General features: G+C 41.1%; 1 protein-coding gene across 5 annotated transcripts in view; it reads left to right on the forward strand.

Annotated features, from left to right (window-relative positions):
- The window catches only part of pde7a (phosphodiesterase 7A), a 28,461-nt gene that overhangs the window by 5,299 nt on the left and 4,580 nt on the right, over positions 1–18,582 (forward strand). The window contains exons 1-5 of one of the 5 annotated variants that reach the window (XM_056363843.1): positions 3,239–3,953; positions 4,161–4,311; positions 14,737–14,797; positions 17,515–17,604; positions 18,348–18,511. In XM_056363843.1, coding sequence (XP_056219818.1) covers positions 4,174–4,311; positions 14,737–14,797; positions 17,515–17,604; positions 18,348–18,511 — 453 coding nt within the window. In that variant the 5' untranslated portion in view covers positions 3,239–3,953; positions 4,161–4,173. Of the gene's footprint in view, positions 1–3,238; positions 4,312–14,736; positions 14,798–17,514; positions 17,605–18,347; positions 18,512–18,582 lie in introns of those variants that run through there. The other 4 variants (XM_056363841.1, XM_056363844.1, XM_056363845.1 and 1 more) reach the window with 4 other exon arrangements.

The following is an 18,582-nucleotide window of genomic DNA, read 5'->3' on the forward strand; positions in this document are numbered from 1 at the left end:
ACTATTACAGTACATGAATCTTTGGACGATTGAATTCTGTTGTTGTTTCTCCTACGATTTATTTTTATTATTTTTTTTTTTTTCTATTCATCAAAATATTTTTGAGAGGAACAATGCCAATCGATAAACAGTCTGAATTTACATGCTGATTAAAAGAGCATCATACTGAAGCCACTACAAAGGTGTGATTGCAAAGCCCACTCACCTTTAACACAGTAAAAGGGTGCTATCTAGTGGTAGAAAGAGGGCAGGTTATGTCCAGTAGATGCACTATTGCCTACTGACATCATTGCAGTCGTCACCAAACAGGGCTTACATTGTACTTGGGGTTATAATGCTGCATTTAGATCTTATGATTCATACTCTTCTCAGTAAGTATGAATAATGTGGATGGAAATGAGGTTTGTGACTTCAGTGATACATAAATAACTAATTACGTTTTCACACATTGGTGCTATGTAGGACTCGGTCATTATGTTTAACACTTCTCGACTTATTTTACACTAGCACCACATACTTTTACCCCTTGCAAATATCTAAATATAGAAAACCTTTGATTAAACTGCAAGCGTTGCACAAAGATGATGTTCAAGGTTTGAGACATGTTTGTATGTGGGAGGCATTATATAGTGTAGTTGTCAGTACATTGGAGAATATAAGCCAAATAGAAAACCTAATATCAGTTTATTACTGCACAGTTAATACCATCTGATTAGAAACCAAACTAAAACCCTACTGTTTTAAAATGAACTTGAGATATACTGTTATTAGCCTCATTATTTTTTTAATTAATTTTTGCTCCACACCATCTTCGTAAGGGCTCTTTTTCACCACAAGATGGCTCTACATACACACAACGATACATCTTTAATGTGTTGTAATGGCATCTAATACAAGAGTATACTGCAGTATAAAAACGCTGTTTCTTTCTTTCAGTCCATCCTGACGATGACAGTTAGATATTTTGATATAAGTAAGATAACTGTTAACTATAACCACAAATTTAGTTAATAATTGGGATGAAAATGCAATTAATTTGTCAAGAAAAATTTAAAGAGGATGTGCAGTTATGTCACATACAATTTAAGAAAAATCAGAAATCAGGAATGTGTGCATACACGTATTCGTGTGTTAATGTGTGGTGGTGTGTGTGTTTACAGATGCACGTATAGAATCTGTCAGAGAGCACTAAAGGTGTAAAACTGCTGCGCTGGCAATGAAGCACTAGCTAATAACTCCACTGATGCTCACAGTGTCGTCAGAGGGTACCAGGTAAATCAATTAGGGACACCAATGCAGATTGCAATCTACCTCTAGAGAGCTCTCAACAAGACTAGAGTCAAGGGGGAGTGGAGCATTGGGGGCCTCACAAGCAGATACAGTACCTGTGACCTCAAGGGGAATCAGCAGGTATGCAGCTCACCTGTTTTACCAAAGCTCCTGAGGCTGATGCTAGAGTAGTTAAATACATCTGCCATACTAAGAAAGGTGTGTCTGTGCATGGTGTGTGTTAGTTTGCATGTATGTGTGAATGTGGCAAAAAAAAAAAAAGGGGCTCTGGAAGAAATTAATTAACACGAATGCTTCCCAAATCCTTTTCCCACATGTACACTTAGAGGAGTGAGTGTAAAATATGTGCTGTCCTGTGTGCACACATGTGACATGCTATTGACGTAGTCATATACCAGATGAAGCAGTTTCAGAGTTGTCTGGCAACAACAGGTTTATAAACTGTGAATACAAAAACAGTACCACCCATGTGTGGTTGACCTCTGTTCTGTTTGGAGCAAATACCTTTAAAAGTCAAGATGTGACATGTTAGTCATTTACACTAACACTTGAGAAAAAATAGCAGTTAACATCAAATTAAAAGGTTTAGAGTGTATTTGCAGCCACAACTACCACCATCCAGGGTGGAAAGTAATTAATTAAAATTACAGTCATTGAGAAGCTTTTAAATCGTTCAACTTGTACAATATTACTTACACTATTTCTTATTAAGCATTCTACTCAAGTTTGCAAAGGAAAAAGTTGCTGAGAGAGCTTCAGTTATTGCTAATTTAAGAAGATATTAAATACAAGTTTGATCCTCTTTTCCCTCTAAATAAATTCTCAAAAAATCTGTTGAATATGTTCACTTCACTACTTGGCAGGTACTGGTGAACTGATGAGAGTTTGTGTGGTAGGGCATGAGTTGTGACATGCTTTCAATCAGAGTACTACAGTTGCTTTTTAGATGAACATACTATAACTGTTATGTTTTGCTCAGTCAAAACAGCTGCTGTTGTGGTTTCAAAGACAATCACTTCACCTAAGTCAAATTACTGTAAACCTCTAGTTCAGTTTAATATTCTAGTTCTCTTTCCACCCGTACCAATATCTAAGGACACATTTGTTGTTGTGTTGTGTTTTTCAGTGTTGCCTTAGTTGCCTGGAAAAGATGCAGGACCTCTTTGTGGGGGGTATGATTGTGGGGAACTACTTTCAGACCCATGGAAATGGGAAAGGGGGGGGGGGGGGGGGGGATTATGCCTCCACTGGCACTGGGCCTGACTGTTGCCATGGCATCTATTGTCCCCCAGCACATGGGTATGGCACAGAAACCTCCAGTGAAAATGTTCATGTTCTAGTGCCTAAATGCTGTATGTTTTTCTCTGAGATTTATTTGATTCACTCAGCTGCAGTATGAGATCAGTTACACCTTATCATGCAAAAAAAAATCAATAGGCCAGTATCTCAGATGCATTTTGGTGCAGACACATAAAACCAAACAGTACATGCAGGCAATAAAATGCGAAACTCTTAGTCTACTTTACAATGTAAAGTGCATGTGTCTTGAGTCACCACACATAGTCATATGGAGCAAATTGTCTCAGCCTAACAGAGCTACAACCTTTTGCTGTATTTCCTAGACTGTATTTCAAACTCCCGGTGAGTCTCAGCTCCCAAGTAGTATGAGTCATGAGAGGAAGGTAATCACAGGCAATGATGTGGACCGCTGCAGGGCAAGCCCCGTTGTTGAGGAATACCCTTGAGAAAGTCCACGCCGTCTGCAAACGACTGCTCATATAGGTCTTGGGATCGCCCTGTCCGCATAGCTAATCCTTAAAGTCGTTATATACCTCGTAAGCAAAGTTGTCCAATCAGCGTTCAGGTTACTATACCTGCCTCGTCGCCATTGGTCGAGCTTAGACAAGGGCGTTTTTTGCTCGCTCCAACAGCACCATCTCTGGCAGGTGGTGTGTGCGTTTTTAAACCATACAGTAGGCTAATGTTTAGGACGATAGGTAGGTAGTTGTAGAGAAAAATACACACTTTAGGTTGTTAATTTGTCGTTTTTCGGTTGGTAGTTTTGCGTAACGTGCCATTACGTGTCCTTTAAACCCACCGGAATCGCAGTGAATGAGATGAACGTCGGGGTTCCCCTCTCTGAGCCAGACACTTTCTGCTTTACGGTCAGCGGTGAATTAGACAACTGCTCCTTCATCATGCAGCTTCTGAAAAAAGACGGAAAAGGTCTACATTTTGATTATATTTCGCCAACGGTTTCAGTCTGAATAAGAGAAAACCTCCCGGCTACGGCTGACAAGGTCTCACATCTCGGAGCTGCCTCACTTCATCCACCGGTGTTGCATACAATATGATATGTTGATGACATTTTTGGAAGTGGTCGTGCCTTTTGTTTTCATTTCGGGATATGTGATATGCGGATCTGTAAACGCCACGAAACGCAAATGAGCGGACGTTTTTTTCTGGTTTGAAAATGAGGAAGCGTTTTCATAAAGACCCAGAAAATGGCAAGACGGTCTCGTCGTCCGTGGGCCTGGATTTGAGTAAAATGAGAAGGAAAGGAGCAAATGCAACAGCAGCATGAAAATTTTCCTACAGAATGACACCAAAGGAGGTGAAACGGTGGAGGTAGAGAAGACGCAGCATCAATGAAGGCGATCTGGGCAAGTTTTGAGTCGCTCATAATGAACAGAAATACTTTGCAGCTCGATAGCAGATCGTTACCACAATATTGAAAGATTTTTTCGGCTTGGGGAGATTTTCTAATTCACCAGTCATCTATTTTCGCATTGCATTTGTTATATTTTTCATTATATATTTGATTTTTTTTTTTTTTTTTTTTTTTTTAAATATTTTTGATCCGGATCCAGCCCCGACTATTCAATGGAAGTATGTTATCAGTTGCCGGTTTTGCCTCTAGACAGGCCGGTTCCCAAGCATGTCCTCAGCCGGAGGGGAGCCATTAGTTTCAGCTCCAGCTCTTCTCTCTTCGGGGCTCCTGATCCAAGACAGCTGTCACAGGTAAAAAAAAAAAAAAAAAAAGAAAAATAACTCAACCTATCGTAATTTGTGTATGATTTAGTCACAGTGGGTTTGACTCTGGGAATGGCACAGGCCTCAAAACCGGCACCTTTTTAACAAATATATCAATAATCCACAGGAATCTTGCAGGTGGTTGTTGGATATCTAGGCCCTAACACACACACAGTGAACACTCACTTGCACAGATGCACGCAACATTTTCTTATCTCTTAGACCTAAAGCACGCACCAAGTAGCCATCTCTTAAAACCAGTTTGCATTTGTGCATGTTGCCTACAGATAAGGGGCCTCTTGGCTTACACTTTAGCCAACAGTGTACTCCTGGGACTTGCTACATATGTCAGAAGGAACGTGCCACACTCATGTTTATGTTAACATCCCTTGACACATTGACAGAAGAAACATAAATCATTGAGTCATACTTGAACTTCCTGCTTTCTCAAGAGTCTTGAACTTTTGAAAATGTGCCTCTGGTAAGCCTGTGTCTATATTTTTTCTCTGTGGTGACAGAAAAGAACAGGTAGGCCACAATAACAGTCTTCATGTTGTGGGCTCAGGTTTTGCTTGACTTTCATGTACACAGAAAAACTGTCACGCCAGTACAATGCATCCCCAATGCATTAGCCAAGCATTGAGACGCAGTTGTGTATGAGCTTGTGTCTCAGAAGATGAACCATCCATTATGCCGTTGACAAGTACACTTGCTCAACTAACTGTAACACACGTGTGCCTGCAACTTTAGCTCAGAGAAAAGTTGCACGTTAAGTCATGAGTCAATGAACTCCTTCCCCACAGTGGTACAGTTTTTAAAATGAAATAACAACCTTACTATTGCTTCAGTAGTTTTGCATAAAAGCAGCACAATGTGTTCTCATCTCTTTGGGTCACATCCCACCAGTTGTTCATGAACACACCCTCACAGCATTGCATGGCATCTCCTAACACATTAACTAAGTATTAAGTCACCGTCTTTGACTATGTTAGCGACCTCTTCAATGGGCTGTCCATTAGTGCTTTGTGCGGGACCCTGCTCCACATAACCACCCATGTGTGTCTGCTTTGAACCTACCACACCATCACAGGCAGCTTTTTCAAAGACTAATGCATAGCCTTCCATAGCATAGCATTGCCTTGGCTATCAAAAGCCCCCAATGTGTGTCCCCCTCAGTGGGTTTTTTTTCACTGGGTTATCAGTGTTTTCAAGAGATGCCATTAAATCTTGGATAAATTGGTTGGACATGACTTTTTTGACCATCAGTTCAGCCATCCATCCATCCATCCATTCACTCCATACTTGCAATCATTATTCTGTCACACTATCATCACTATGTGCCCTAGTTAGGAAGAATTATAAAAATATACTGTTGGCCTTTGCAGGGCAAGTGAGGGATTCCTAGCTATCGGAGACTTAATGCTAAGTTGGAGAAAATCCATCTTGGCATAATGCTACATTGCTTATTCTCTGCATACAAACACACGTGTAAGGCTATTGTGTCTTGTGGTCAGGTTCACCCGTTGATATCTCAGTTGGGCCAGAGTTCATTTTCAATCGGCAGGTGTGAGATGTGCTGTTATTGTGCTCCTTTGTTGTGAAAAAAAGGTTCATTTCCTAAAAGCAGTGCACTCTGTAGTGTTAATCGAGCTATCAGTGAAACAGTTATGATGTATGTAATTTTTGTGGAAACATTATTTAAACGCATAAGGTTTACAAAGACTTAAAGGCTTTATGTAAAAAAAAAAAAGGAAATAAAAGCCAGCAACAGTGAGGGGTTCATTAATTCAACATAAAGACATGCTGACATTGTCGTTTATCTTTTTTTTTTCTCCCTCAACATTGGCAGAACTGGGTTAACATACATGCACGCATACGGCAATGTCACTCAGCCTTTGTCACGGAGCAATTACACTTCTACAAATATTGTGTTTCGGGCCCTATTTATGACCATAAGGGTGCATTTGTCCTTGGTGGCTGCTGTGTTTTTGTGTGTGGTTCCACAGGCCTGTTGTTTGTGGAAGCAGGGCTGGACTACCATTGCAGAAAGAGGCAGTTAGGCATGTGCCTGGGCTCTGTGGGCAGTGGTTTGGCTTGCTGCCAGACTCACAGATGGCCAGAGTCTCAGTCTCTTTTCTTTCCCTGGCTATCTTGTTCTGCTCACTCAAAAGCTCCCCTCTTTCTTTCTCTTTCTCCTTTACCCCCCTCCTCCCCTTCCTCCGCAGATGAAGACATTTCCTCTTGTAAACAGAGGACGAAAGAGTAGAGTTGAGGACGTGATAGAGTCTCAGAAGAATATGTCACTCTGTGGTCATGGAATGCTTATGATTGGGTGTGAATATGCTGTTGAAGAGGCGTTGAAAACGGCAAAGGCAATAAATAAATGGGCTCATTTATCTATTACAATGCTGCAATTGTTTTTATTACAAAACATGTTGGCTGATTGTTGATTAATTCCTAAAAGTGAAGTGGAAGATGATTTGCATGTTGCTTGTATGTAGTGATGCGTGTTGGTACCCTCTGGCTTCTCTGGAGTGAAGGGCAAATGCAGCACTGAGATGAGGTTCATGCAGAACTAAAAGACCAGGAGTACAAGAGGAGAACATAGCAAAGAGTTGTGTGGTTCCCATAAAGTCACACATATATTTGCAGCATAAAGGTTGTTTGGCATTACTGCACACATCTCAGCCACTGCAAGGATGTGTGCTGTCATGATTTGGTACTTGTAACACACTCTCACACACAGTCACATAATTCTGATGAGGCTGCGTAATTGAAAACTTTTTCAAAAAGAAGAAAGAAGAAAAATCCAGCAGAGATACAAGAATCAATAAACAGATGCGTGATATTGATGTGGTCTGAGTAGTCACATGACTTTTGGCCATAATGGGAGGAAAGCAGCTTAAACCGGAAACACTGATCTGTTGTCATCTCAGTCTGTCATATCACAGTCAGAGATACCATCAAGTGTACGTTAGTCACTGACCCTAGATCGACTCCTTCTCATTTTAGATCTTTAGGCACAGGAGATGATGTGCGTAAGGGTGGAAGACAGCGCTACTTGTTTCATCCACAATATGGATGTTTCTGTGCAGAATCTGATAAGGAATACACAACAGTGCTTCTTTCTGAGGGAGTTACTTTGTTGATTTTAACTGAACCGATAAGGGTTTTTTCTGCTCAGTGCCATCGGATTGACGTCGTTTCAGGATGTGGTAAGAATGCTGAAGGAGCCGTTCAGACTCTGAGCCTGGTGTTTCACAACCTTTCACACAAACTTTAACCCTTACATTGCCAAAAGTTAGGTTTTCTCAGAAATTAGCATGAATGAGCTGGAAAGCACGGTTCTGTTTGTTATTAAGCAAGGATGTGTATTATTTAGTAAATATACTGGAGCCTAACCTTACATCCAGTCTTCATTTAAACATACACACTCTCCCTCTTTCTCTGCCCGTCTGTCTCTCTCTGTAAGGGGCCCCTCTTATCACATGACCATTCTGTTTTTGTGCTGCAGTGTCGAGTGCAATCGGCCGTGAGAATGTGGCTCCACACATCAACACACTAACGGACACAATGTCAGGGGCCAACTGCTCTGGCTGAATATTAATCATATTTCCTGTAGTTCCTATAGACATATGAGATGAGCCTGTACAGGAAGGGAGAAATTAGTTACCAGTGTTACTAGTTTTAAACCTCAAATAGTTGTCCAGTTGTCCACAGGTGAGACCTGGGGTTTGTTTGCCCTCCTCAGAAGCTTAGGAACATCCAAACGAGGGGGGTGGCTTTAAGTTGGCCCAGAGAAGTAATTAGAGGCTGGGGATGATGTTTGAAATGAATGAAATTCCTGCGCAGGGTTGACAGCAAGTCTCCCCCTTTCCCCACCCTTGATTTTACTTGTTTCATAGAGCACAGCTAAAAGCACATTTATACAAGGCCCCTTAAAGCTCTCTGTGTAAAGAAGGATTAAATCATTTTATGACACTTAACCTACCATTTAAAAAAAACAAAAAAAACATAGGCTTTAGATATATTAGCCTACTGCTCGACAAACATGCTGCTTTGGTCTTTTGCCACAATACCGCCCTGTCATTCGCCGACTAAGGCATAGGGCCAATTCACCCCAGGCCTCTCCTCAAACCAGCAGCCCTCTCTGAAACACTTGCTGCAGCTGGAGTGTATCAAAGTGGACAGTGTTCTCATAAAACACTCTTACAACAGGTAGACTCCATCTAGGGCTTTTGTGTATGCAGCAGCTGGTGCACAAACACGCACATACTCACTCACTCCAAACCTGTCCACATTTATGGCCTAGCACTCAGTTACTGGAATGTGTCGTCCCACACAGCACAGCGCTGCAAGAGGTCATAACTCAGAAGGAAGCTTTCAGTTTATGAAACCGTGCTGAGTCCTGCTGCTTTTATCTCGGGAATTTACATGTGTGTGTGGTGTGCGTGTGTGCACTGTTTTGTTTCTGATATGTCAGTTTATAGGAATACTGCTGGCTTCCTCATTTGCTCAGCCCTAGCTGACTTACTGACTATGCAATAGGCCTGCTTTCAGCTAAAACCCAATTTTAAAGCTAAGTGACATCGTAAAGGTTTTATGCTTGTTTGAAACAAGGAAGTGTGAGAATGCTGTAGTGTGCACTGTACCGTTGAATACCATTCAAAGGTCGTAAGACTACAATATCAGCTCAATCGCAACGCTATGATGACAAGAGAGAATGTTTGAAAAAGCCACTGAGCTGTTTTAAATATGAGTTCTTGCAACTCAGCCGGTGCCTTTTGATTTAAACATGCAGATACACAGTACATTAGTCTGTTTGCTTTGAGCAAACATTCATGGGAACAAAAAGCAGACATTCAACACACCTCACTCGCAGAATTTCAGAGTCCAATTAGGTTACTTGAATACACATTTCTGAACATTTCTGATGTTGTTAGCATCTATTTAGCTGTAGGAGTCTGAAAATGACAAACACTGAAGTGCTGGGGTTACTTACACAGTCTGAAGTTTTGACATCATGTGACCCCTTGACCTCAGAAACCTTACTGGCGTGACCCCAGGCAGTGTGACTAAGCTGAGATAAGAAATGGAACCATATGTAAACAAGCTTATGTGGAATTGCAGTTATGCTAGTAGTAAACCCACGTAAAAAGGTGAAATTGGCTAGTTCTCAGACTACTGTGAGCAAATACCAATTGACTGCAATTCTAGGTGTTCGGCTAAAGGCACCCAAACGGGATGACATGTTTCCATATATTCCTCAAAAATAAGAGTACAGTTTTACTTAGTTATAAAACTTAATGGAAGTGAAAAGAAAAATACGTGGCCTGCAACCAATTTGTGACATTATTAACCAGTTAAATGTACCTACAAAGTTTGCTTTAATCCAGTTTGGTGCCTCTTATAGTTGTAAATCCCAATTTTTTTTTTCTGGAAAATACTCCAAGAGTAATTTCATTTGAAGTATATTCATAGGCTTATTTCACAATGAAATACTATACTCAACTACTAAAACTACTAATACTCAGTTTTGAGTTAGCTTTCTCACTCACACAAGCAAACAGACAAAATGTAAGTGGTAAAATAAACTAAGGTTTGAGTAAGCACTTAACTGTGTAGTACTAAGCTGTGACTTGATTTGACTACATATACATGTATTTTCCTGTCTGGAATACTAATTCTTGGGGCAAGGAGAGATTTAAAAAAAAAAAGACCTGTTGTATTTCTGGATGTTGCAAAAGGTTATCTCTGTCCAGGATACATCAGAGATGGATAGATGATGACTTAATTCCTTAATAAACATGTGAGTCCAACTTTTCCCTTTACACCCCAGTTTTGCATGAGCCTGAAGAGAAAAGAAAAAAACACCTTAGGCCGACAGGTCGGTAGAAATTTTAATCCCAGCCTCGCCTTGTTTGATGCCAGAGGCTGTGGGTCAAATGCAAACTGGCAACCAGTAAGGCTCAGCAGTGAAGCCAAAGCATAAGCCACTAGATGCTGGCGCTGTATTAATGTCATTTGAAAAATCCAACATTTCTCTCTTGAAATGAACAATCTTTCCTGCAAAAAGATTTTGCTATTTCAATTTCAGTCCTTGTCTATGTGTACCCTGGTGGGCTATTTGAAACTCATTCATCAGGAGATGTTTTTAAGGCTTGTTTGAGTGTATTTACTTGCTCAGTCCCGTCCAGACTTCCCATAGTTAGTTTGCAATAGTCAGTTATGACTGACTAAGATGGTGTTTAAGTGTAAGCTGAAATCCAAGCTTCAAATGTTCCCTAAGAAACCCATTTGTGATGTCTCAGGTGTTTTGTTTGTGCTTTTCTTCAATCAGTCTATGATCAACTGGCAGATTTCCATTAAGCTGGATGCCTTTGCTGTGACTCACCTGTAAGCAACCATGATCAGAACCTGAGATATGGGCATTGTACCACACATCTTTCAAGTTGGTGGATTGAGATTCACCTCTGCTGTGTCTGTTGTTTGATTGTCTTTGTATAACCAGTCCATTTACTTTGCAAAACTTAAGCCGGACCCACAGAGTAAAATTCTTTGAAAAATACAAATAAAAATAAAACAGTTTTTATCAAACAAAGGAGTTAACAGTCGGTCACTATTCTCAGTGACCAAGTCAGGACCTCCTGTAGCTGCTGGTGGAAAGGTTTTATTATTCAGTTCACTGTGAACTAAAGATGCAGTAGAAATACAAACAAGCAAAACATACTGTTTCTGAAATCCAAAACAGGCTTCTGACTTTTATAATAAAACAATATTTTATCTACCAAGTTCTGATGCTGATACTAACATGTGAATACAGTGTGGAAAACTTTTAGATCAGATGCGCAGCTCAAATGGATAGGTATTTTAAAAAGGAGATTAACTTCTGCTGCACTGCATTCTGAGTGTTTCATGTGATTGAAATTTCTGATAAGCGTGTGCAAAGAATGACAACAAATCACAGTCGTCAAACTTATGTTAGATTTAATAAATGAACTGCGCATCTATGAGAGTACATTCATGTCCTGCCGTTGACATTCTGTATCTCTGTCTCCCTTATTTCCCATCACCCTCAGCTGTGAAGCATAAATGCCCAAAACACACAGCTTACAAAGGTACTGAAGTTAATGTCGGACCATGACAGGAGCACGGGCGGATGGTTTCGTGTGTGTTGGCACTGCAAGGCATGGCAGGGGTGTGTGTTGTGGGCTGGCCGTTTCAAGGGTAAAATGTGACTTTGCCCTCCATTCACAGAGGGAATGTGACATTGACAAAGTGTTTTCTCTGTCGCCTCCTTCTTACAGCTCACAAGGGAGCACATGCCGGTATCCACTTAAGTGCCAACTGGTGGCAGCACCAGTAACAGTGCGTGCGTGTGTGCATTTGTGTGTTGCAAGCTTTGGCCAAAAGGTTTGTTTGGGCACTTGTTGGCAGGGCTGGTCACTCTTTTCATTCCCAGCCCGAGAGCCAGAATTATACAGTTCCCACGCATGTTACAGCCGATACCAACCCTCTGACACATGCATACACAAAATCAGACACACACAGCCCATGCGTACATACACACAATCTATAATGCTCACACTAACCACCGGTGCTGTGTGTAAACACAGAGGCCTGTTGACACTAAAATACAGCTTTGCAGATTACCCACCCTGAGTCAAGCTGTTTGCTAGCCGGTAAAATATTAGCTTTGGATTGGCGGCTGTCATGAGCTTAGAGGACAGACAGTGTCAAGTTGTATGTGTGTGAAGGAGATTCATAGTAACCCTAAGGATATGAAGTAATGCGTATACAAGCATGTACATTTGTCTTTGCATGTGTTTGTGGTGTGACCAGTTCATAGTTGTCATTAAATGGTCCTAGACAGATATATCAGCCCTATCACTGTGCTCTGGTTCAGTCTTTATATCATATGACCATAGTATGACCTTGTCTTTCTATTAGTTTTTTAGTTGTTTGTTCATGTTCTCAGTTTTTAAGAGTATCTGGAGATATAACTTCAAAACTCTTTGGCTTTCTTTGGACTGGTGAAGGGACCCCAGAGGTTGGTTGGTGTGGAGGTGGCCAGACTTGACTATGAGCTATCTGTCCAGTCAGCCCCTTTGTCATTCAGTCAGCTAGCAAGTCAACAAGTTGGCTATCACCGGGCCAAACACTAGTCCGTTTCATAAACAGTCTGTAGTACCAGACAGCTAGTCCATCAGTCTAGCAGCATGTCAGTCAGTGAGCCAGCCGGCTGGTCATACAGGCTCCCTGTGGAATGGGTAACCCTAGATGAGGGTAGCCCCAGAGGGGAGACTGGAGAGTCAGCCTGGAGGCGGGCCAGGATGTGTGGAGTGCAGCGAGAGGTGAGCCAACACCTCAATGTAACCCAGAGCAGCTGTCTCTCGACATAGCAAATATGCACTAACCACTGTTACACTTGCTGCAAGTACCACTGTTGGCACTAAATTGTGTTGTAGGTGCAAGTGAAGATGAAATGGACAACTTATCAACTTTATTTGCTGGGATCTTTTATCCATATTTTGTTCCCCTTCCGAGATCAACAGAAGAACTTTTGTTCAAACCAGATATAACATTGTTTAATTTCACAGTAGATCAGTGGTAACTCCAGAATCGTAATGGGATTTTTTTCTTGTTTCATTTTTTTTTATTGTTGATATGTTTGATGCAACACTGGAAACTTTCCAGAGCCAGTATAAATAACTGACTTATTCAAAACATGCACATCTAATGTTTCTTTCAGGAAACTGTGATCGGATTTGACTTGATGTAATTTGATTGTTGACTCACTCAGAGTAATAGTGTTTATTAGAATGGAAGTTCTGATCTCAGAGTTCAGTTTACTTTAGTTTATACTGTATATTATGTCGTGCTTAGGAGTGAATGATATGAGCGATGTGAAGTGATACACCAGTAGGAATTTGTGCCACAATTTCATGTTTCATGTTTTGACAAGTTTGAAACAGGTTGGACATCCCTGCCCTTTCAGGCCTTGAAAAAGCATGATCACACACCATCATGTAGGTGATGTATGTTCATAGCACAGGAATGGCACTAGGAATAGATGACCTCTTACTGGAAGAGAATCATGGCTATTTTGGCCTGTCCTGATCCTTGGAGGACAGAGATAAAAAGCATTTTTTCTTGGTTGTCTTGTAGTGTGAGGTTTGTGACACCTGATCAACTTTAGATCCACCACTTTGGTTCAAACATGTTTTCTGTAGAGTAAGGGATGAGATGACTAAAGCTCATCACGATGGTGGGATTTATAGTAGTTTAATTGTTTATAAAGATATACAGTTGCTCAAGGTGACAAATGCTTTTCAATTACTACTCTTCAATTTTTTTTTATGTGCAGCATTCACCACTAAGAAACCCTTTAACATAGTAGCACAACGCTGGAAACTATAAAGTTGCACAACGCTCCTGTTCATTCTCCAAGATTGACACAGCATCCTTATTCTGTTTTAGCCTTACATTCAGCCACTTCATTGCCTTTTGTGTTTCTTCAGTACACATTGTTGAGGAAAAAATCGAAATCAAATACCCAGATCAGCTTTCAATGAGTAAACGGTTCGCAGATGGTCACTATACTTGATGGACATCGACACTCCCTGGAGCTACTTTTTAGAAAAAAGTCTGCTTATGATACAGCTGCAAGAAGTGTCGAGTTTAGATTATCAGATTGATCTTGCAAGGAAGGAAATTTAGATATAAAGATGCTGTCCAGAACGATATTAATTATTAAGTTGTATGTATCAAAAAAGGTATCAAATACTCTGCTATTGAGGAATGGGGGGGTTGTCAGTTCCACTGAAGTCAATTCAAATACAAATTCAAATCATTCAAATTGTATTCACCTGATGACGTCAGATTAGGGAAGAAATATTTTCAACATATACTTTTTAATACTTTGTGAATTTTCTGCTGTACTGTATTATACTGTAAAAAATATGACTGCAAACCTTGGTGGGGGCAGATCTATTCTGAAAATGGATCATAAAGTAATTTCTGTTTATGGGAAATGCTGTGTGTCTGTGTGTGTGTGTGTGTGTGTGTTTGTCCACATCACTCAAATGTTTCTCACATGACTGATAGCAGCAGTGTAAATGCCATATCAGGCTGATGATATGGAGCTGGAACATGTTTATCAGGGTAACGGTGTATGCACGCACGCATATACACACACACACACACACACACACAGCAGATTAAAAATTAAATTAAAAATTGCCTGTATTTAGTATTTTTGAGGTGTGTGTTTCAGGGGATATGAGGTTGTGATCATTTCGGGCCTAACACCCACTGTTGGCACCTATCGCATTGGTGTCATAATATAACTGCAACATTATATTGGTGCAAACTTTGAACAGTTGTTGATGATATTCCTTTGTGTCTGTTCAGAGACGAGGGGCCATATCCTACGACAGCTCTGACCAGACAGCACTGTATATTCGTATGCTAGGTAAGTGTTTCCCCACTCTTGATGCATACACATGCACACTCACACAGTGTCACAGAGTGTCTTTGAAGTTTGATCAGACTTGTTAAGAGAACAGAATTTCATTTGAACCCTAAATAGACTAAAGGTTCACTGCCAGAGTGGGTTTTGTGTTTATGTACATGTGTCTGTGTGTGTGTCCATTTGCCCAGTGCTGCCCTGAGCGACTCTAAACAGGATAAGCAGTTTAGAAAATGGATGGGAGGAGGCAGGGCTCATAGCTCTGCGAGGCAGATGGAGCCAGATGTGTCTAGGAGGCAGCCAGCCTCGGCTTCCTAGTCAATAAGGTTATTGGGGATAGTGGTGAGATTAGAGCCTGGGTTCACCCCTGACATCAGTCTACCACACACACAGATGTGCCTTCACATGCAACTTTTACCACTTTAATTAGTAGATCTGATGCTGTTGGCTGGGAGTGAGCAGCCACAAAGAAAGAAAGTAGAATTGCTCACAATGTTAAAGTGTCACTGTCGTTCATAGACATCAGATTGTTGCTGTGAAGCGTGATGAGTAGGCAGGGAGCATTAAATAGTAGGGGCAGTTTAGGGCTTACTGAATGTCTTTGTTGAAATCCTGTTTACTGTAGCTTTCACATTATATTGCTATACTTTGCTCCTCTCCAGCTTGATAATGCCCTGGAGTTGACTGCCACGTGTATCTAGTCAGAATAGCAGCAATTTATTGAGCTGACTGAAGGAGCTTTAGCTTTTTAATCATTTTACTTGGCTAAGTATGATGGCAGGCTCATACGTCACCAGCATAAAGCATCTGTCTCTGTAGATTTTATATTAAATTGTGTGTGAGGAGAGGCACGCTAATGCAGACTGGTGTTTGCGCGGGCCAGGGTTCAGTCCGCCAAGTTAATGCTGATGTGCTTTCAAATAGCAGGACTCAGAGCTTTCACCACATCAGTTATAATGACATGACCTACATCCACCCCAGAGCACCAGCACTAATGCACCGCAGGGGAAACATGGACCCTGTGACTCTTAAAACACACTAATCACACAAGCGCACACACACGCATGCTGAACCCTAGCACATGCATCTGCAGATGTGACAGATATACATGTGGGCACATACACACACTCTCACTGTCTAGGAGTGCATGTATTATAGAGTTTTTTTGGTCATAATTTAGTTTTGCATGTGAAATGCCACTGATATGGATTCACTCTCCACATTCATACCAGCAACTTTACATGCAGCTATTCAAAAATAATGTTGAGCATCATTATACCTTGAATTGTAATTCTTAGTTTTTGGTATTTTGATAGGAACTTGTGTAGTATTCAAACAGCTGTTTGCAAGTAAGTAACATGCTGGTTGGGGGAACACACGTGTGTGACTGCTTTGAATTTAATCCTAATGCACACATGAAACAATCAGAAGTGCCAAGCTGGAAACATACCATTGCACTGTTTAGCACCTTGATCAGTATACTGCCATTTAGCGTCTTGCCATACATAGATACATACATAGTTGCCTGGAACGACACACTAGCATTTTACTGCATCAGTGTCATAGCACCATCCTGTCACCTCACTATGCTGTCACTGCTCCTGACTGCAGTCTACAAACAGGCTGGCCGCCGTCTGGCCCATCCCTGTTCCTGTGCCTGACTAATAAAAACAGTCATAGATGGACTATAGGCCACTCTCAGTGGCTCTGTGTACTAATAGTAGAGCAGACTGTCCTGACATGGCATTGCATGCTCAGCTGTTGGATCGACTTGACCGTCCATTGAATTTTCTCTTCTGGGATGTGGGAGTGTGTGTTTGTGTGTGACTGTGCCCGCATATGGATAATATACACCAGACTTGGGTCAAATAGTATTTACAAAATCACATCTTTTGCTTGTTTTAGTTTGCTTAGAGTACAGAACTGTTTTTACCACACTGAGCCAATAGAGGAGTGAAGCTTTCAGTGCTTAGTATAAGATAGATTATTCCCTCTAACTCTTATGAAAAGCTGAAACATGATGGTGGGATTTTCTGACAACGCTGAGCTATAGTAAATGCATATCCATTACCATATTGACCAAAAAGCAACAACACCATATCTATTTTAACAGAGATCGACGATTGATTACGTTGTGCACATTCAACAACTACGGTTCCCATGAGGCTTGGACACATGTTATTGTGGCTAAAACATGAAGGATGTATTGCTGCTCAATTCTAACGAAATTATCCATTGTTTTGTTGTTAAAATGAATCTGTTACATGTGCTTCACAAAAGGTTTTATCATAAAATATCAGACAGGATAGTAAGAAACGCAAAATACAGTTTATAAAACAGAAATAACATCAGCAAAATTGGCAGTTAAGTGAGGAGAATATTAGTGAGCTATTTATCTATCTATTGCCAGAAAACCAGATTGAGTTTCAGCTTTTTAAAGGGATCAATGAAAGAAACTCTGTGATCAAAAAAAAAAATTGTCTGGCTGAGGCCAGTGGAACTGAGGCCTGCTTAAAAAGGGTTAGGGTTTCAGCTGTATGTTAATGTCGTGCTCTGTTCATTGTCCTGTAGTAAAGCTCATCCTTGTGGCACTTAAGCAATATAAGTTCCAATATATAATGCAAAGAAAAAATTGTAAATACTACTTGGCCTAGCACATTTACACACCTTTCTTTTCAAGGAGCATGAATCTTGAGGAAATAAGTGCTGATTTCTTCTAGGAGATGTGAGAGTGAGAAGTCAGGTTGGATTTGAACCGGAACGAAGAAGCTCCCACCCATACCTGTGCATCGACTTCCGAACTCTTCACAGTGAGTATGAATCACAGGCAATTACCTTGACCTTCCAGCTATTATCAAACTGTAGCTCCACACACAGTTTGTTCCTCTCCAGCAAGATTGACAGATGTTTGTGCACTGCTTTCATAAATTATTTCACATGGCGATAAAGACCAAGGTGTTTTCTTACTGTAAACCTTGTGAGAGGCTTTTTATCAAAGCTTTGTGAATAGGTGTGTGATAAAATAACCACCTTCATACTAACTGAAACCTTTTTATAAAACATTAATCAGGTACAAAGAAGTGTGTGTGTGTGTGTGTGTGTGTGTGTGTGTGTGTGTGTGTGTGTGTGTGTGTGTGTGTGTGTGTGTGTGTGTGTGTGTGTGTGTGTGTGTGTGTGTGTGTGTGTGTGTGTGTGTGGACATTTTAACCCAAACGTAATCCTACCTTGTGCTGACGTGTTTCCGGATTGCAACCACAGTTTATTCAGACACAGTGCTTTTGTGTGTGAGTGTGTGTGTGAGAGAGACCACTGACAAAGCATGTCTGCTGTGTGATCCCAGACGAAAGGCTTATGAGTGGGCGGCTGTGTCAGCAGCGACTGTTTGTATATCGCTGTGTTGGTGTCACAACCCCACCGAGTTTGTGCGACCCAAATGATTCTCCGAGCCTAATGAGCTTCTGAAATAAACATGTCCTAAAAAACTGTTTCTTATATGTTACATCTTTTGTAAATGATTTAATGTCTGTGTTTGTGTCTGTGTTTGTGTGCGTAGCGCGGCTGGGCTGTGGGTCCACGTCAGCCAGCTCTGCTCCAGAAAGGAGGGTCCACAGACTACTCAGCTTCCAGAGGTACCTGCACTCATCCCGCCTGCTGCGAGGACTCCCCCAGCAGATCCCTCTCCACATCCTCGATGAAGACTACACTGGACAGGCCCGAGTATGACACCCACCTTTATATAATGATGCTATAAAGAGACTGGTAGAAATGCACATGATTTGCTTTGTCAC

This window comes from Seriola aureovittata, chromosome 20 (assembly GCF_021018895.1).
Source record: "Seriola aureovittata isolate HTS-2021-v1 ecotype China chromosome 20, ASM2101889v1, whole genome shotgun sequence".
Taxonomy (NCBI): domain Eukaryota; kingdom Metazoa; phylum Chordata; class Actinopteri; order Carangiformes; family Carangidae; genus Seriola; species Seriola aureovittata.